Source organism: Astyanax mexicanus, chromosome 22, assembly GCF_023375975.1.
Source record: "Astyanax mexicanus isolate ESR-SI-001 chromosome 22, AstMex3_surface, whole genome shotgun sequence".
In the NCBI taxonomy this organism is placed as follows: Eukaryota; Metazoa; Chordata; class Actinopteri; order Characiformes; family Acestrorhamphidae; genus Astyanax; species Astyanax mexicanus.
In genome coordinates, this window is record NC_064429.1 from 9,389,407 (window position 1) to 9,407,659 (window position 18,253).

The following is an 18,253-nucleotide window of genomic DNA, read 5'->3' on the forward strand; positions in this document are numbered from 1 at the left end:
AAAACACTCTAAAATAAGGAAATCTGCATACAACCACCCTGGCTCCACCCATCAACCCACACCAGAGCCCCACCCACTAGATCAGTAAAAGAAACATCATTTTGTTCACTTTGGTTGAGAACCCCAGCAAACTACACAGCAGGTTTAGCTCGCAGACTTCGTCTGAGGGAGGGATCTGTACCTACTGACTTGTCCGTGGCAAGTCAGCAGATGAAAGAGGGAGATAGAGAAAGTACTCTTAAATACTGAGCTTTGTGCTTCTGTCACAGTTAAGTATGAACTAACATTGCTAACATTGATATTTGTGGCAGGCAACAGCTTATTTGCATAAAAATGACAGAGCCCTTAAAAGGCTCGTTCTGAAAGGGGCTGAAACTGGTAAAAATGGTGAGATCTCTTTATGTGAGAATGAATTTGTGTAAGATACAGTATTGTAACTTGTGAAAAAGAGGTATACTGTAGTACAGTATGTCCCCTTTAATACCTAATACTGACTTTGGCATATCTGGTATCTGACAGGTGTTTTTTTAGTTTTAAACAGGAAATGGTAACACCTAACACTGGTTTAACTGGGGAGATGAAGCAATGCAATTTTACTACAGGTTGGCTGTAAAATATGTGACCAATTTGCAGAGGTTAGGACGCATCAGTATAAATAAGTGAGATGGGAGTGGCTACTTGATTTATGTACTAATGTCATTTTGATTCATACAGGATTAAAATACATAAGCTGAGGTTATTGTTACAGCTTTTGCTCTGTAAAAGAAGCATTCAGATGCAGCTAAAATCACAGAGAAACTGTGGTTATACACAATTATACAGAGCTTAAGAGTATAAAAAGTATGCATTCAGTCAGGCATGAAATTGCTAAGTACATTGTGTTATCCGCTGCGCTTTTCAGTCAGTCGAGAGGGACTACAGCCGCCTGCTTTATATTCTATAATTGAAATTTCTCATCTCCCTGTCCGCACATTTTGTGTTCACACATTACCGAACTGGTTCCACACTCGCTAATGAATTCTGCTGCTGATGAAAACGCCCGGAGGGGTCTGAGTAATGGGGTGATTAGACGTCTCCGGGTCGTTTAGGACTCTTCGGGGTGTGAGAACTTTAAATTAGGATCCAGAACTCATCGAGACTCACATTAGCAGATATTCAGCATTTAGTTCTGCTGCTCCCGCTGAGCTGAAGTGATGGAGTTCGGGTGTTTTTTCAGGGGAAAGTGTTTCCTAAGCTGAGGAAGAGAGGACCTCAGGGATCCACCGACTCCGTCTCGGACAAGGAGGAGGACGAGGCCACGGATTACGTCTTCCGCATCGTCTTCCCCAACAGCCAGTCTGAGTTCGGTGAGTGTGAGGCTGTTTTACAGTGTGTGTGGATGGACTGAAGGAGTTCAGAAACTTCTGTCACCATTAGGAAGTTCAAATTCAGTAAAAGTTTTACCTCCCCAAATATAGATAATATCTGTTACTGCGCTGGTTTGAATCACGATTATGCAGCTTGCCATTAGCTGCCAGACTTCACACATGTTGGAGGAGGCATGTGCTAGTCTTAACCCTCCTGACGTTGGAAAGTCTGGGAAAAGTCGGATTTAAAAAAAAAAAAATATATATATATATATATATATATATATATATGTATACTAGTGAATCTCAAAAAATAGAATATCATTAAAAAGTTACTTTATTTCAGTAATTTAGTTCAAAATGTGAAACGCATATGTCTAAAGTCAGTGCAGTTTTGTTTTCCCACAAAATCTTACAGCACTTCATATCTTACAGCTTCCCTCTGCTGAAAATTTTTTTATGGAGATGCGGATTTCATTTTCCAGCAGGACTTGGCACACTGCCCACATTGTGTACCAAAAGTATCTATTTCTCTAGAAAGTTAATTCATAGTCAAACCCATAACAAATAAAATCTAGACTAGAAAGACAAGTACAAAAAGAAAAACTAGTAAGAGAACAAGTAAAACAGTCTAAACATGGGTAAAAAAAAAGCTCAGTTGGCAGTACTTTGCAAAGAAAGAAAAACAAATGATGAATTAGAATTAGACTCCTAAATCCTAAACATGAGATCTGTCTCTTATTGGTTGCCTGTAAGCAAGTGTTTTTTTTAGATTAGGTCAACATTGGTCTTGTCTACATGAATCAGTTTATTTCTATTTTTTTGCTATAAACATTTTAATCTATATTGTGACAGTGTTTCTTCCTCTTATTGTTACCGCTGTATCAATTCCAGTGACTGTGATCCAATCCTCCAGTCCACCAGAGGGCAGCACCCTGCTGTCCCGCTCCCTCTCCCTGTTTCCCGCCAGTGGGAGGCAGCAGAGCCCCCGGCTGCAGACGATAGTGATTCCCAAACGATCACGCAGCTTCCCGAACGAACCCCAAACACCCGACGGGTCCCTGCCCGGATCCCCCGCCTGTAACGTTTTCCCTCCTGAAGCTCTTTTATATTCGCTTTATTCACTTCTGCTGCTGGAGGAATCTCTCTCTTCTGAAATTCAATGTCTTTTGCTTTATCTGGAATAATAAATATACGTCTGCAAGGATAAAACTACAATCAGTAGCATTTTAATTCAGTTAAAACATGAAATTAATAACGTCGCCAGAATATTGTAGCTGCTAAGTGTTGCTAAGTTGAAAGCCTGGCAAGTACTTGTATTATTTTTATATTTAAAAAGATGAAAAAACATGATAACTGATACCGTGGTGGTCTGGAAATGAGGTGTCTTCAGGTAAATTTCTTGTGTATTGCTATCTTGGCAATGGAAAACACAGGAGCTCCATTGACTGAAAACAACCTAGACAGACGTCAACAGTCAGACGTTCATTCTTATCTTGGCAGTGAATTGTCAACACAGGCACATCCCCAACATGCATACACACTTGTTTGGCACTTCCAGGTAGTTGCACCATTAAAATAGCAATGCGCCAAAGTCCAAGCACATCTGGCTCTTAAAGGGAATGGTTTATTTCTTGTTATAACCAAAACACAGACATGATTAATTAAGAGAATTAGTATTAGTACCTGTTTTGAGCTGCACAAGGTGTACTTTTCCCGTCATTATGATAGCAAAGACACACTGACACACTGCACTAAATCAATCTGCATAGTGCATGGTTGACGGCTCGACTAAAGATTGCTAAATTAGGAGCCTAGGTCTTAGTAAAAAAAACACTTGAACTACTTGAACTACCTAAAAAATGGCAAACTTGGCCTTTGAGTCAATTCTAATGAAGCTGACCTAGCAGCAACCAAGCAACACCTTATCAACCATTCCGCCTATTGTGTAACACATTAGCAATCAGCTGGAATACCTTAGTAACCATATAAAATTACCTTTGAAAATAGCAACCATTTGGTTGCACAAGACCGAAAATAAACTGAAAGTCCTGTTCAGTCTGATTAGATTGGGAGTTGCCCAGTTCGAATCCTAGTGATGCAGCTACCAAAAAAACATTGCATCCTCAATAACAACCAATATTATTGACAAATACACCAAGCATATTAGCGCAAACCTTTGTGCAGACGTTTGTTTAAACTGCAAAATTTCTTAAATTCTTGCTTAATCCACAGATCAGCAGTATTACACCAATCATTTCCACCAATCATGTCTCGATTCTGAATAATCCAGGTGTAATTCTGTGAGTCTAATCAGGTTCTTGCTAATCGATTAGCTGGCTAGCTTTCTGCTTTTGCATGTTGAACCAGCAATTAAGACGAAATATCAGTTTTAATCATTCTAATCATCATAAATCTAAAGTGCTTTATTGTATTATTATGTTTTCCAGCTGCTCCAGAGTTGATGGAGCAGGGGTCGAACCTGTGGCAACCCAGGAAGTCCTCCTGCTCCTCCTGCTCTCAGGGCAGCTTCTCTGATGGAGCGCCCCCTAATGGCTGCAACCACGAGAGGTACGCATATTTTTTTTACCTCACATAGTCATATACAATCTCTAAACTCCCTGTCTGAAGTTCTGTTTAAATGTCTAATTTCATAGTTTTTTCATTTATTTTAAAATGTCTAGTTGTGGTCCGGTGATCCGGTATAACGCTGCTTTAGTGCGGTGGAGGAGTGTGTTGGGGGTTCGGGGAGAAACAATAAGATTTCGGCTCTTGCTCATGAATATTCATACATGCAAACATATCGCCTTTGATTGGCTAACAGCACTGCGACACAGTGGCAGCGAGAGGCAGCGAGACGGAAAACAGTTAGAAACTAACAGTTTTTTTCTGAATATTTTCTTTTACTAGCTGTTGCAGACAATGAGGAAGAGTTTGAGGAAGTTTCATCATGTGCAGCATCATAAACAACTCAGAGAGACCTGCTGTATTTCAGAATACAAAAGAACAAGATTGGAAATGTGCTTATGAAATACATTTGTAACAAATATTGTGGCTTTATATAACCAAATATATTACCATCATCTTTTACAGAACCCCTCTGAAGCTCCTCTGCGACAACATGAAGAATCAGATCATCTCCAGAGCTTTCTATGGATGTAGGTTTGAACCCCAAACTCATCATCTTTATACACATAAGACATAGAAGCTGTAACTGTAGAAATTATGTAGGTTATCTATTCTTTACTGGAGTAATTCTTTTTACATTTTCACACAATTATCTGAACTTAATACTCCTTACATTTAATTAAAAGGATTCTCGTTACTCCTATAGGACTCTGTGGGCGTGGCCTAAGCTTTTGTTTTTGTTCTTATTGATTTTATTTTTTCCCCTTACATTACTTTTACTGGTACCACTTTAAAATAAGACCTTTATACCATTATAAAGGGTTTATAAATTATTTACAATTAGTTTATTAATGGTTACTAATTAGGTTGTAAATGCCTCATTAATAATCATTAATAATCATTAATAATCAGTTATAACACATACATAGAAAGGGCAACAACGACCTGTTGTTTGCCAAATAGTGAACCCACAGCCATCTATATTGATTATTGATTATTATATAACTGATTATTAATAATTTTTAAGGCATTTACAACCGAATTATGAAAATTATTTATAAACCTTTTATAAAGGTAGTCTTATTTTAAAGTGGTACACTTTTACTTTTATACTTTAAGTAGTTTTTAATCCAGTACTTTTTTAAAACACTTTTATTTAAAGAGTAAAAAACCCTAGTATCTACAATATACTCCTACCTACAGAGTAATGAAGGGAGATACTTTTCACACCTTTGATAATTTGCTAACTAAAGTCTGTATATCTGTGTGTGTGTGTGTGTGTGTGTGTGTGTGTGTGCGTGTGTGTGTGTGTGTTCCTCAGGGCTGGCGTACTGCCGCCACCTCTCCACGGTACGCATCCACCTGTCCGCTCTGGTCAACCACACCATCGTGGAGCCTGATGCACCGTGTGATGCTTACGGGGGTCTGACCGCTGAAGTGTGGAGTAAATTCCTGCAGGACTGTAGTGTACGTTCACCAGGGTGAAATACACAAGTTTGTGTATTTGTATTATTTTTGTGCAGTTTTCATGTTTTCATTCTCTGGAGTCGCAGGCGCCCGGCAAATATTCAACATGTTTAATATCTGACTCAGTCAGCGACTAGGAGTCAGGAGCAGCGGCTACATACAGCCAATGGGATCACAGAAAGAGAGAGAGAACCACGGGTCCAAAACATACCAGAGCCGTTTATAGAGAGTCTGACCATTTTCTGCCGCTCCTGTTATATCAGTAAATGACTGTTAAACTCTAGAGGGTGCTGACGAGTGAGTCCTCTATGACTGGGGGTGAATGAAGCTAAAAGTTTAAATCTTTAAGTTAAAAATAATATTTCTTTAATTTTAGAAAGTAGAATAATGTTTTAAAAAAAAAACTAATGAAGCATGTCTGTATATTTCAGTTTATCTAAAGAAAACTGTTGTACACTGTAAAGCACTAGCATTACTGCTACTGTGAGCTGACTGCACTGAAAAAATGATGCTCATTAAATTTGATGATAAATTTACTTAAAAAAGTTTTGCAACTTTCTGCATTAAATTTAATTTCAGATAAATTTCAGTAACTTCAACTCGGTTTCAAGACTTAAATGTTACACAGAGTAAATAAGTGAACTGAACTTCAGTCAATCCTTTCTTTTAGTAAACTTTACTTCATTTCTGCGTACAATATTACCTAATTACAATTACTTCAACTCCCCTAGTGTATATTTAAGGTCTCTGTAAAACGAGGAATCAACCGGAGATCCTATTTAAACCTACAGTTACTCACACAAGATAGCTAAGGTTAACTAGCTCTTCCAAAAAAGTGGGCGGATCTGATTAACTCGTATTTCTGAGGATTTTCTGTCCTTAGCTACTGCAGACAGGGGAGGCTGAGAAACAAGAAAAAAGTGGATTTTAGCAGAATGAGACCTTTAAAAGCTGTCTGAGCAAGAAGAGCAATGTTTAAAAATGATTATCAGTAGCATCATAAAGTGTCTTTTAATTAGTCCAACCCAGTGAAGCCATTCTCAGCTTTTATACATCCATAAAAACTCAAATTCAGAGTATCTGCTCTCCATCATCTGAACTGATCTGTTTATCTGTGTATCAGACGCTGATCCACCAGTCTGGAGCCCCCAGGCCAAGATCTCTCATACATATTCATCACCCTCTACACACATCACCACCATTAGTCACACACACACACACACAATATGTGTGGATGACTAATGGCGAGCCGCTGGGCCCGAAAGTGTCGTCTCATCAGAGCAGTCATCCGTCCAAAGTGTTTTCTGAACAGTGTGGAATGAAGCTCCTCTTTCACAGCGACGCTCCGTCACTCCTCTCTTTGTTCCGCTGCATGAAAAACGCTCTGTATTCACTGATTATCAGCATCTCTCCACATCTGCAGAGTCACGCTGACTATTCAGCAGACGAGCGATGAGCCGAGACCGCCTACATCACCAGAAAAAAGTGTGCTCAAAAGTATCTCCATTTATTACTCAGTAGGTAGAGGTATATTGTAGATACTAGGGTTTAACAAAAGTACTTCTGTAGAAGTTGCAGAAGTATCAGCTCAAGCTTTTTACTCTTTAAGTACTATAAAAGTATTGGTTTTAAAAAACTACTTAAAGTATAAAAGTAAAAGTAAAGTAAAATATACATATACAGCATATATATATATATACATATACAGCTCTGGAAAAAAATATAAGTGCACTTAAAAATAATCATTTTCTTTGATTTTACCAAATTAAAAACCTCTGGAATATAATCAAGAGGAAGATGGATGATCACAAACCATCAAACCACCAAACTGAACTGCTTGAATTTTTGCACCAGGAGTAAAGCAGCATAAAGTTATCCAAAAGCAGTGTGTAAGACTGGTGGAGGAGAACATGATGCCAAGATGCATGAAAAAAAACTGTGATTAAAAAACACAAGAGTGATTCCACCAAATATTGATTTCTGAACTCTATTTCTTTGCATTATTTGAGGTCTGAAAGCTCTGCATCTTTTTTGTTATTTCAGCCATTTCTCATTTTCTGCAGATAAATAAATGCTCTAAATGAGAATATTTTTATTTGGAATTTGGGAGAAATGTTGTCTGTAGTTTATAGAATAAAACAACAATGTTCATTTTACTCAAACATAAACCTATAAATAGCAAAATCAGAGAAACTGATTCAGAAACTGAAGTGATCTCTTTTAATTTTTTATGAAGGGTTGTAGAGTGTTTATCACCCTGAAAACACACCATCCCCGCTGTGAAACATGGTGGTGGCAGCATCATGCCTTGGGGATGCTTTTCTTCAGCAGGGACAGAGTTAAGAAGCTGCTCAGAGTTGATGGATGTAAGATGGATGGAGATAAATAAAAAGGGCAATCCTGGAAAAAGACCTGTTAAAAACCTGCTAGAAGCTGCAAAAGACTGACTTGAGGCCTTCCAGCAAGACAATGACCCTAAATATACAGCCAGAGCTGCAGTGGAATGGTTTAGATTAAAGAATTTTCATTGCTGCCACAAATGGGCAAACGCACACATACATATTCTCTGGAAGGATGGAGCTCCAACCAATACTTTTGAGACGTTATTTAATGAATGAAAGGATAAATGAGGTATGGTGGTGATCATCATCATACAACATGTTGACCTCAATAATGCTGCTCTTGTTGATGAATGCAATCACATCCTTACAGCAGTGTTGCAGTATCTAGTAGAAAGCTTTTTCGTTTTATTGGACAGTAGAGACAGTTTCAGAAGATAAAAGAATTATGAATAAACATGTTTAAATATGTATATGTTCATACAGTGTATGTTTTATGAGTTCAGTATTAAAGATTGAGAGAAGATTAATCTGATGGATTTTGTTCTCTGCAGGCGTTTGAGGAGAAGGAGATTTTACGGCTGGTGTATTTTGGAGGTGTGGAGCCGACGCTGCGGAAGGAGGTCTGGCCCTTCCTGCTCGGACACTATCAGTTCGGGATGACCGAGAGCGACAGAAAGGAGGTCAGTGTGCTGGAGCAGTGCTGCTGGAGTTCTTAAACACTGAGACTTTTAGTCCTTAATCATGTTAATCTGAGCTAAAGGCTAAAGCTGCTGTTTCCATGTGGGTCAGCCAGACGTGAATCTTCCTGTAGCAGTTTTTTTTTTCTCCAGTTTCCAAGAGTCTTTATTTGAAGTTGAAGGAAACAGTACTCACCGCTCTCTGACTTCATCTAAAAATATCTTCTACTTTTAATAGTTTTAACAGAGTTCTCTGTGTTTCTGTTTTTGTCTTTTCCTAGTTATTATGATGATGATGAAAGTGTGAAGTGTGTGTAAGTGTAAATTCTGCTGCAGTAGAGAGTAACAGCAGTATCAACACCATCTGTTCCAGCTTTACTGCTTTACTACAGACTAAGAGTTTGGAAAACTGACACTTTCTAAAATCAATTTACAAAGCTGTATACAGCTCTGGAAAAAAATAAGAGAGCAAATATCAAATTGAAAATCTCTGGAATATAATCAAGAGGAAGATGGATGATCACAAACCATCAAACCAAACTGAACTGCTTGAATTTTTGCACCAGGAGTAAAGCAGCATAAATTTATCCAAAAGCAGTGTGTAAGACTGGTGGAGGAGAACATGATGCCAAGATGCATGAAAAATACTGTGATTAAAAACCACCAGGATTATTCCACCGAATATTGAAACAATTCAATACTCTTAAATCTTGTTTATGAATATGAACTTGTTTTTTTTTTGCATTATTTAAGGTCTGAAAGTTTTGCTTCGTTTTTGTTATTTTAGACATTTCTCATTTTCTGCAAATAAATGCTCTAAATGACAATATTTTTATTTGGAATTTGGGAGAAATGTTGTCTGTAGTTTATAGAATAAAACAACAATGTTCATTTTACTTAAACATAAACCTATAAATAGCAAAATCAGAGTCACTGTGTGTGTGTGTGTGTGTGTGTGTGTGTGTGTTTCCTGCAGGTGGATGATCAGGTGAGGGCGTGTTATGAGCAGACGATGAGCGAGTGGTTGGGGTGTGAGGCGATCGTACGGCAGAGGGAGAAGGAGCAGCACGCTGTAGCTCTGGCCAAGTGCTCCTCCGGCGCCAGCATCGACAGCCAGAGCCAGAGGATGCTCCACCGCGACTCCACCATCAGCAACGAGGTACCTGACCCCGCCCACTGCTGACTGAATTACTGATAGAGAGTCTTATAGGTACAGCGACCCGAGCCCATAGCCACGGAAAATCTAGATTTGAGTCTTTTAACCAAATCAGACAGTCAGTACCAGGATGAAGCCGATGCTGATGGCAGTTGACTGTGGTGTTTTCCGGCGTGTGCTGACCCCTGGTGGCTGGATGTTGTGTTACATTGCTTTAAATTAGCTGTTTTTGTGTGTTTTCAGTCGTCTCAGAGCTGCAGTTCAGACAGGCAGAGAGACGCTCGTCTACAGAGCGATTCCAGTAGCAGCACACAGGTAAGAGGGAGGCTAAACCACATAGCTGACTAACCTGAATTACACACAGGTACCCCACCCCCCCCCCCCCCCATACTTACATAATCTATATGGACCAAATATTGGTACACTTGCTTATTTATTTGTGTTCCTTCTAAAATCAAGGATATTCAAAAATTAGATTTTATGAAATCTAGGGAAGATTTTCTACTATATTTTAGATCATTGCTGTGAGGATTTAATTGCATGAGCAGCAAAAAGACATACTATTAAAATACCCATTTTTAATAATAAATTAATAATTAAAATTATTAAATAATTTATTATAATTTATTAATAATTTAACACATCTGGAATAATCAGGTTGAGTTCAATTTAACACATTTTTCAATAAGATATAGTGACTTAAACGTGCTTTAAAAAGGGGGAATTCTCAAATATTTGGACATACAGGCTCAATCTTATTCCACCCTTTGGTTCTACCACTAAGCCCTATTCCTCGGGTTTTGTGCATTAACCTCTAGGGTTAGAGCGTCCTGATTTGTGTTAGTCTTTAGGGATATGTTTAGGGGAAGCGTTAGGACTTTATGACCCTTTAAACCGAGATTCTTCAGAGGAAAACTCAAAACAGAGGGCTATGAGCACAGGCAACCAGAAAAAAAGTATTTTCCATGTTAAAAACTTATGCTAACCACAATATTACCATAGTTTAATGTGTATTTATAATGTTTTATGGTCATTTTCCATTCATAACAAGCTTAAAAATACTTAAAATACTAGTAGTTCATCCCAGTAGCTAGCTAGCTAACTCCCCCATTCTACCTTAAATATTGCAACAGTCTGAGTCTGCAGCATTTATGGTGAAAAAAATAAATAAATAAAAGAAAAGCGCCTTTTAGCTTTAGTATTTAAGAAATGGACTTTCTCAAGACATTAACCATAAAGTTAACTACTTAACCACCAGCAGCAGCAGCAGTTAGGTTGCTGAACTTTAGCGCTCCACTGCTTTAGCTGTATCGAGTACCTGAAGATGTTTCTACAATTCTTTGAGGGAACTTTTTACCCCTTCCTCTTTCAACTATGTTTTAAGTGAAAGGGTTGCACTAGAAAACAAAGGGTAAAGGTACAATAGAGAAGTGGGATTGGGTAGGCCTGTCACGATAACAACATTTTCAGGACGATATATTGTCCCAGAAATTATTGCGATAAAAGATAATTTTGTAATTTCAAATCGCCCCTATAGAAAAAGCTTTTTCCTGCTTCTGGGCTCACAAAGAAGCTTTAAGAACAATGTGCCACACTAATAAAATACTAACATAGTAATACTATTACACCATTTAAAGTTAAACTAACTTTTTATTATTAAGAGCAGACATTGGGCTTTCAATATAAAATATTTTGATATGCTAAATAAAAAAAGTACAACCACCCTGGGACTATGTGGGTTCTGAGAAAACTGCACTAAATATTAAACATACCTTTTTTTAAAACACAAAGGCAGATTTTCCTTTTTCTGATCATATATGTATAATATGCTGTAAAACACACATTAGCTCAAAAACACACGTGTCTATATGATCAAACTAAACCACCTGCACTACACTCATTAACCGATAGATGTCGCTGTTTCACAGAAACCCAATAGCTATTAACGATGTCTGCAAAAATGATCGCGATAATTTTATTTTTCGGACGATAAGTCGATAACATAGTAGTTATCGCGACAGGCCTAGGATTGGGCCATAGTTTATGTCTAAATCTTAAAAAGTGTATTATTATTGTTTTAGTATTAGACTAGTTACTGCATGTTTTGTGTGTATACTGGTGCTGCTGTACTTCTAAACAGGCGTTCCCCACCCCCCCACACTCTCCCTGCTAGTTCTTCACTTCCCTAAGCCCCTTCCCCCGGAGTAGTCGGCTTCCCTTTGGCTTCTTTCTGCAGGTGTTCGAGTCCGTCGAGGAGGTGGAGCAGATCGAGACCGAGCCCAAAGGAGACGAGGCCAAGCGAGTACCCAAAGTCTCCAACGAGACGTCGCAGAACGGCAACGCCTCGCCCGACTCGGGCCACCCTTCTTCCAGAAACTTCTCGGTGACCTCGGGCCACTCGGACTCCCTCAGCACGGAGGACAGCGGGGCGCAGGACCTAAGTGCCAAAGCTTTAAGCCAAACTGTAGCAGCAAAGCAGCCCAACAAAAATCCAGGAGTCCAGAAGAGCCCAACTAAAGGACTGAAAGAAAAGACTGACGGGGTTGAAGATGGAGTGGAAGCTTTAGAAGAAGAAGAGACGACTGAGACAGCTGATGGTTCCTCAAAGGACAAAGAGGCAGAGACAGTTCCTGAGAGAACTGTACTCTACTCTACTTCTCAAACGGAAGACGCCAATACTGCAGGAAATGATCCAAAAACGAGAGAGGCAGAGACGTTTCCATCATCAGTCGAGAAAGATGAGCCATCAAGTGGTTCAAGGATTGTTGAGATGCCTTCAGATCCTCCATCAGAGTCTCCTGCATCAATGAAAGTTCAGATATCAGAAGATCAGACAGTCGTAAGACCAGAAACAGAGCTAAACGAAGAGGCCAACCTCCGGAGAGAGAAGGCCAGGATGCAGATAGCCCCTGTAGTGGAGGAAACCGTGGTGCCCATAGTGTTCGAAGCCTTCAGCACACGCGAAATGAGCGAAACCCCGTCAGACGAGTCGCCGTCAGCCATCGAGATGGAGGACATCCCCTCGGCCAGGGTGGCTCCAGCCTGGGACAGGCCCCCTCGTACCCGGGGTAGAGGCTCGGCCGTGCCCGCGCTGGAGCTCAGACCTGACGGAGGAGCTTCTAAAGGAAGTCCTGAAGGTCCCGAGTCTGCTCTGTCTGAAGAACCCGAGATGGAGAGCCTCTACCCACAGTTTGATTCGCTCGCTGTGGGCGGAGACAAGAACGGAGCCACGTCTCCAGTCTCCTCCATTGGGACCACGTACTCGGTACGTACGCACTTTAATACGACATCACTGCACTGTAAAACCTGACCAGTTAAGTAAACTTGAACGATTTGAGGAAGCCGATTGCCTTAATCCACTTAAGTTTAATAACTAATAAACAATCTGAGCATAAATTATTTTTTAAAATGAGTGTGAATAATGCACATAATCATATAGAATGTTACATAGTTATTTAATATAAATAAATGATAAAAATATTAATTATAGAATGTTATATAATTTAAATTATTTTTTTTATTGAGTGTAAACAATGCACAATCATTGTTATATAGAAAGTTATATAGTTATAAAGTATAAATAAATTATAACAAATAAAATATAGAATGTTATATAGTTTAAATGATTTTTTTAAATGAGTGTGAATAATGCACATTCATTGCACAATGTTATATAGAATGTTATATAGTTATAAATTATAACATGTTATATAGTTATAAATTATAAATAAATTATAAAAAATAAAATAAAGAATGTTATATAGTTTAAATGACTTTTTAAAATGAGTGTGAATAGTGCACATTCATTGCACAATCATTATTATATAGAATGTTACATAGAATTATATAGAATTGAGTAAATGAAGTGACTTGTTCTAATCTCTGTTCACAGTGTAATTGTTAGTTTATTTAAGTATTTTGGACTCATGTTCACTGTAAACCCTAATAAGTCAACGTAAATCATTTTTTAGGTAATTTGTTGCCTCAAATTAATCTTTTGATGTTTTTTAAAACTCATTTTTAATACTGTGTGGAGTTCATTCAACAAACGTTCATTCTCAACATGATTCATTCACATAAATTAGCTATAGAGTGAACAGTAAAAGCTGCTCAGAAAAATGATGCTTGTTCTTACAGCCTACAACACGGAGGCTAAACAATTATTCATGATATGTGATCTACAAGTTTACCTAAGGTAACCTAAAGGTGCATTACACCTTAATGCACTGTGTTTGCAAAACTCAAGTTGAGCTAACTCGTTAATAACTATTAAAGTAAAATAAATAGGCTGTCATTATAAAAAAAACTTACTATTAAACAGCATCAACTTATTTCATTTGAAAAAAAAAACAAAACGATTGCCTTAAATTATTAATTATAAGTTACACTAACTCAAATCAAACACTTAAAACTAACACTCGTTTTTTTAAAGAGCAGCTATATATGCTACATCATTTTTTAGTTAGTTTGACTTTATCAGCATAAGTGATGCCAAGGTTCTGTAATATTTAAGTTATGGTAATTTAATGAGTTCAGTAAGAAATGCAGTTGCGTGAATATAATAAGAGTGTTAGCGGCTAGGCTAAAGGCTATGAGCTATCTGAAGCCTATACTGTATTGATGTACTGATCAGTGCAGTGTGTACTATAGTGTATGAATGGTTTGCTGTTTGCAGCAGGAGCTGTTGGATATGTACACTCTGAATCTGCACCGTATTGAGAAGGACGTACAGAGGTGTGACAGGAACTACTGGTACTTTACTCCCGCCAACCTGGAGAAGCTCCGCAACATCATGTGCAGGTTAGATGATGACTTTCATCATTGGGTTCAGATCTTCTGCTTATTGTGGATCTTGTTTATAGCAGGGATGCACTAAATATATCAAAACCTTAATGTTGGGAAAAAGCTCTTTTGGTAAAAAAACTTTAAAGACGGAGCAATAGATGCAAAAAAAAGAATACGATATAATTCTAATGCTGATATAAACAATATTAAAGCAACTGAAATACTATCAGCAATACCCACAAGAGTGTAAATAATGAACATAAAATATTGGTTTAAAAATCATATCATCGTTATAATTTTTTGTCATATATATATATATATATATATATATATATATATATATATATATATATATATATATATATATATATTGAATTCTTTTCCAGCCATACTAAACAATAAGAACTATATAGAAACAAAAACACTGATGTTGCATCGGCACTATGTATCTATCGGCGCACTGTTCTATACAGAACTAACTGGGAGACAGTTTACTGTATTTTACAGACTGTAAGGTGCACCAGATTGTAAATCGTACAATGTGACACTAGTAAGGAACAGGGGTGTCGCCATGTTTCCCTTCTAGTTCAGCAGGTCTCGCCACTGGGTGGTGGTGGTGGTGGTGGTGGTGGTGGAGGGTCACAAAGTTAACTAAAGATAAGCTACGTAAACAAAACTGTAATTCATGAATAACACAAAAGAGTGTTTGTTTAAGTTTGTTTAGGTTTTTGCCCCAAAAAAATAATTTATTAATAAAATAAATCTAATGTAGCTTAAATCGATACATTTTGATGTTGCACAGCCAGTAGTCTTTTGCTTGTTCATTTTTTGGCATACAATAAATTCACCAGCAAGTATCGGTTTAACCCTTGTGTGGTGTTCATATTTTTGTTACTCGTTTACTTTGTTATTTGTATTTAATTCAGCAAAATTAAGCAATTTTACATTAAAATGCTTTACACATGCTCGCTTCACCTAAATTGCAAGCAATATAAACAGCTTACATGGTTAATATTTGCCCTTTACCTTTTTTATGTTTCTTTTAAAAAGTGCTACTCTTTTTTTTATAAGTTTTTTAATAAAATGTAAAAGAAAATGAATTAAACTCAAGATATGAGCAGAAAATTTGTTTATTTTCAAATTTACAAATGAAGAAATGTTTATTAGCCCTTGGCCAAACATACTGTATGTAATATAAATGTGTGTGTGTGTGGGGGGGGGGGGGTGTACAGTGTGTGTTTATTGAAAATGTGTTTTGATATATGTTTTTCACTAAAAATGAGCCAATGCCAATGAGTTTGAGTTAGAAAAAATGTTTTTTTAGTATCATTTGATGAAAAATGAAAACGGTTCCCACAGACCCGAACACCACACAAGTACCACACACACCAATATAATTCCGATATCATTGTGCATCCCTATTTTTCTACCTTATACTTCACGACTACTCTTTATACGATTACTTCTCACCAAGTTTAAGCCATAAACATGAGTCAGTGCTGTTAAAAACACATGCAGTGATTAAAAATACTCTCTTAAACAGCACATTACCCTTAACCATGTCTGAACTCCTCTGATTAAAGCTGTGATTATAGAGCTGCTGCGTATTTAATCACATTCGCTCAGTTAAATCTGAGATTTCGATTTCTACACATCTCATGTTCATGAAGTGGAGCTGTTCTCTGATGATCTGCATCCTCTCTGTTCACAGTTACGTCTGGCAGCATCTGGAGATCGGATACGTTCAGGGCATGTGTGACCTGCTGGCTCCTCTGCTGGTCATCCTGGACGACGGTGAGTGCCAGTTTCATCATTAATGCATTTTTGATGGTCTTTGCGATTAATTATACTTGAGGATACTTTCAATGTTCTTGTATTTATTTATTTATTTATTTATTTAGTTGATTAGTTGTTGCTTCTCATAATCTGGATTAGAACATTACTCAAATAGAGCTGTTCACTGGATACCTGTAACTCTACCTCTTCACTACTTTACTTTAACTGATGCTCTCAAACTAAACATTAAGAGGCAAGAAATTCAAGTAATTAACTCTTGATGAGTTCAGCACAGCTGTTAACTGAAAGCCTGAATTTCAGGTGACTCTACCTCATAAATCCAGCAGAGATGTGCAAAACTGATCATCTAAAATATAAAATGTATTCTGACTTTTCTCTTTACTAAATGTTTTCTTCATAGTTTGGATGACTTTAATATTAAACTACAATGCAGAAAAAATAAATAATGAACTGAATTTATTAACAGGTACTTAAAATTATCCATATTTTCCAGTACGTCTTTTTTCCCCACTATTATTCCTGGCCATGCCTTTAGGCACATCAGGAGTGTCTGTGCTTTTGAGCTCCCCCTACAGTCAGAAAGGGGAATTTCATCTGGAGCCTCCCCCTGAAGGACACTCTTTACACATGCATTTCTGGACAAGCTGAGAAATAAAACAGTAACCGAAATTGAGAGAAGCATGTGATATAAGGCTATAGAATAAGGTTACAGGATTGTACACTAATCACAGACAGTAACTGCTAATGCATTGTTAAAATAGAACATCATTTTTATGTCTTTTTTTCTTTTTAATCTGGTGTTCAGAGGCTCTGGCGTTCAGTTGTTTCTCTGAGCTGATGAAGAGGATGAACCAGAACTTTCCGCACGGAGGAGCGATGGACACTCACTTCGCCAACATGAGATCCCTCATCCAGGTGAAGCTCCTGCACACAGACCAGCTTCCAGTTTAATTCATGAATTCTGAAATAAAATATATGTTTAAATTCTGCTTAATCACTGTATTTCCCTTCTTCTCCCTCTCTCTGTAGATCCTGGACTCTGAGCTGTTTGAACTGATGCATCAGAACGGAGATTACACTCACTTCTACTTCTGCTATCGGTGGTTTCTGCTAGACTTCAAACGAGGTAACATCAAAAACAAAAAAATAAGAGGCCACTTAAAACGATGAATTTCAAAATTGAAAAATTAATTTGAATATAATCAAGAGGAAGATGGATGATCACAAGCCATCAAACCAAATTGAACCGCTTGAATTTTTGCACCAGGAGTAAAGCAGCATAAAGTAATCCAAAAGCAGTGTGTAAGACTGGTGGAGGAGAACATGATGCCAAGATGCATGAAAAATACTGTGATTAAAAACCAACCAGGGTTATTTCACCAAATATTAATTTCTGAACTCTTAAAACTTTATGAATATGAACTTGTTTTTTCTTTTGCATTATTTGAGGTCTGAAAGCTCTGCATCTTTTTTTAGTTATTTCAGCCATTTCTCATTTTCTTTAAATAAATGCTCTAAAGGACAATATTTTAATTTGAAATTTGGGAGGAATGTTGTCTGTAGTTTATAGAATAAAACAACAATGTTCATTTTACACAAACATAAACATATAAATAGCAAAATCAGAGAAACTGATTCAGATATCATTATGCATCAGTGCAAATTCGTTTACAGTGTTATTCTGTTATATCGTAAGTGGGCGGAGCTACACTTATATAAAGTGATTGACCTGTAGCTGTACCTGTCTCTGCTGATCCTCAGAGCTGGTGTATGACGACGTGTTCTCGGTGTGGGAGACGATCTGGGCGGCGAGGTACGCCTCCTCCGGTCACTTCGTGCTCTTCATCGCTCTGGCTCTGGTGGAGATCTACAGAGACATCATCCTGGAGAACAACATGGACTTCACCGACATCATCAAATTCTTCAACGGTAACAATAAAACACAGATCTTTCTAGAGATAATACTGTGATTCAACACAGTCAGGTACACACAGTACACACACACGTCTATTTAACTCTCCTGTTCTCTTCTGGGTCAAATTAACTAAAGTATGA

General features: G+C 37.7%; 1 protein-coding gene across 3 annotated transcripts in view; it reads left to right on the plus strand.

Annotated features, from left to right (window-relative positions):
- sgsm1a (small G protein signaling modulator 1a) overlaps nt 1–18,253 on the plus strand; it is an 83,047-nt gene that overhangs the window by 62,214 nt on the left and 2,580 nt on the right. The window contains exons 12-24 of one of the 3 annotated variants that reach the window (XM_022666246.2): nt 1,217–1,346; nt 3,797–3,917; nt 4,440–4,504; nt 5,296–5,441; nt 8,335–8,463; nt 9,437–9,619; nt 9,860–9,931; nt 11,790–12,881; nt 14,295–14,416; nt 16,113–16,195; nt 17,004–17,113; nt 17,228–17,324; nt 17,960–18,127. In XM_022666246.2, coding sequence (XP_022521967.2) covers nt 1,217–1,346; nt 3,797–3,917; nt 4,440–4,504; nt 5,296–5,441; nt 8,335–8,463; nt 9,437–9,619; nt 9,860–9,931; nt 11,790–12,881; nt 14,295–14,416; nt 16,113–16,195; nt 17,004–17,113; nt 17,228–17,324; nt 17,960–18,127 — 2,518 coding nt within the window. Of the gene's footprint in view, nt 1–1,216; nt 1,347–3,796; nt 3,918–4,439; nt 4,505–5,295; nt 5,442–8,334; nt 8,464–9,436; nt 9,620–9,859; nt 9,932–11,789; nt 12,882–14,291; nt 14,417–16,112; nt 16,196–17,003; nt 17,114–17,227; nt 17,325–17,959; nt 18,128–18,253 lie in introns of all 3 variants that reach the window. The other 2 variants (XM_022666245.2, XM_022666247.2) reach the window with 2 other exon arrangements.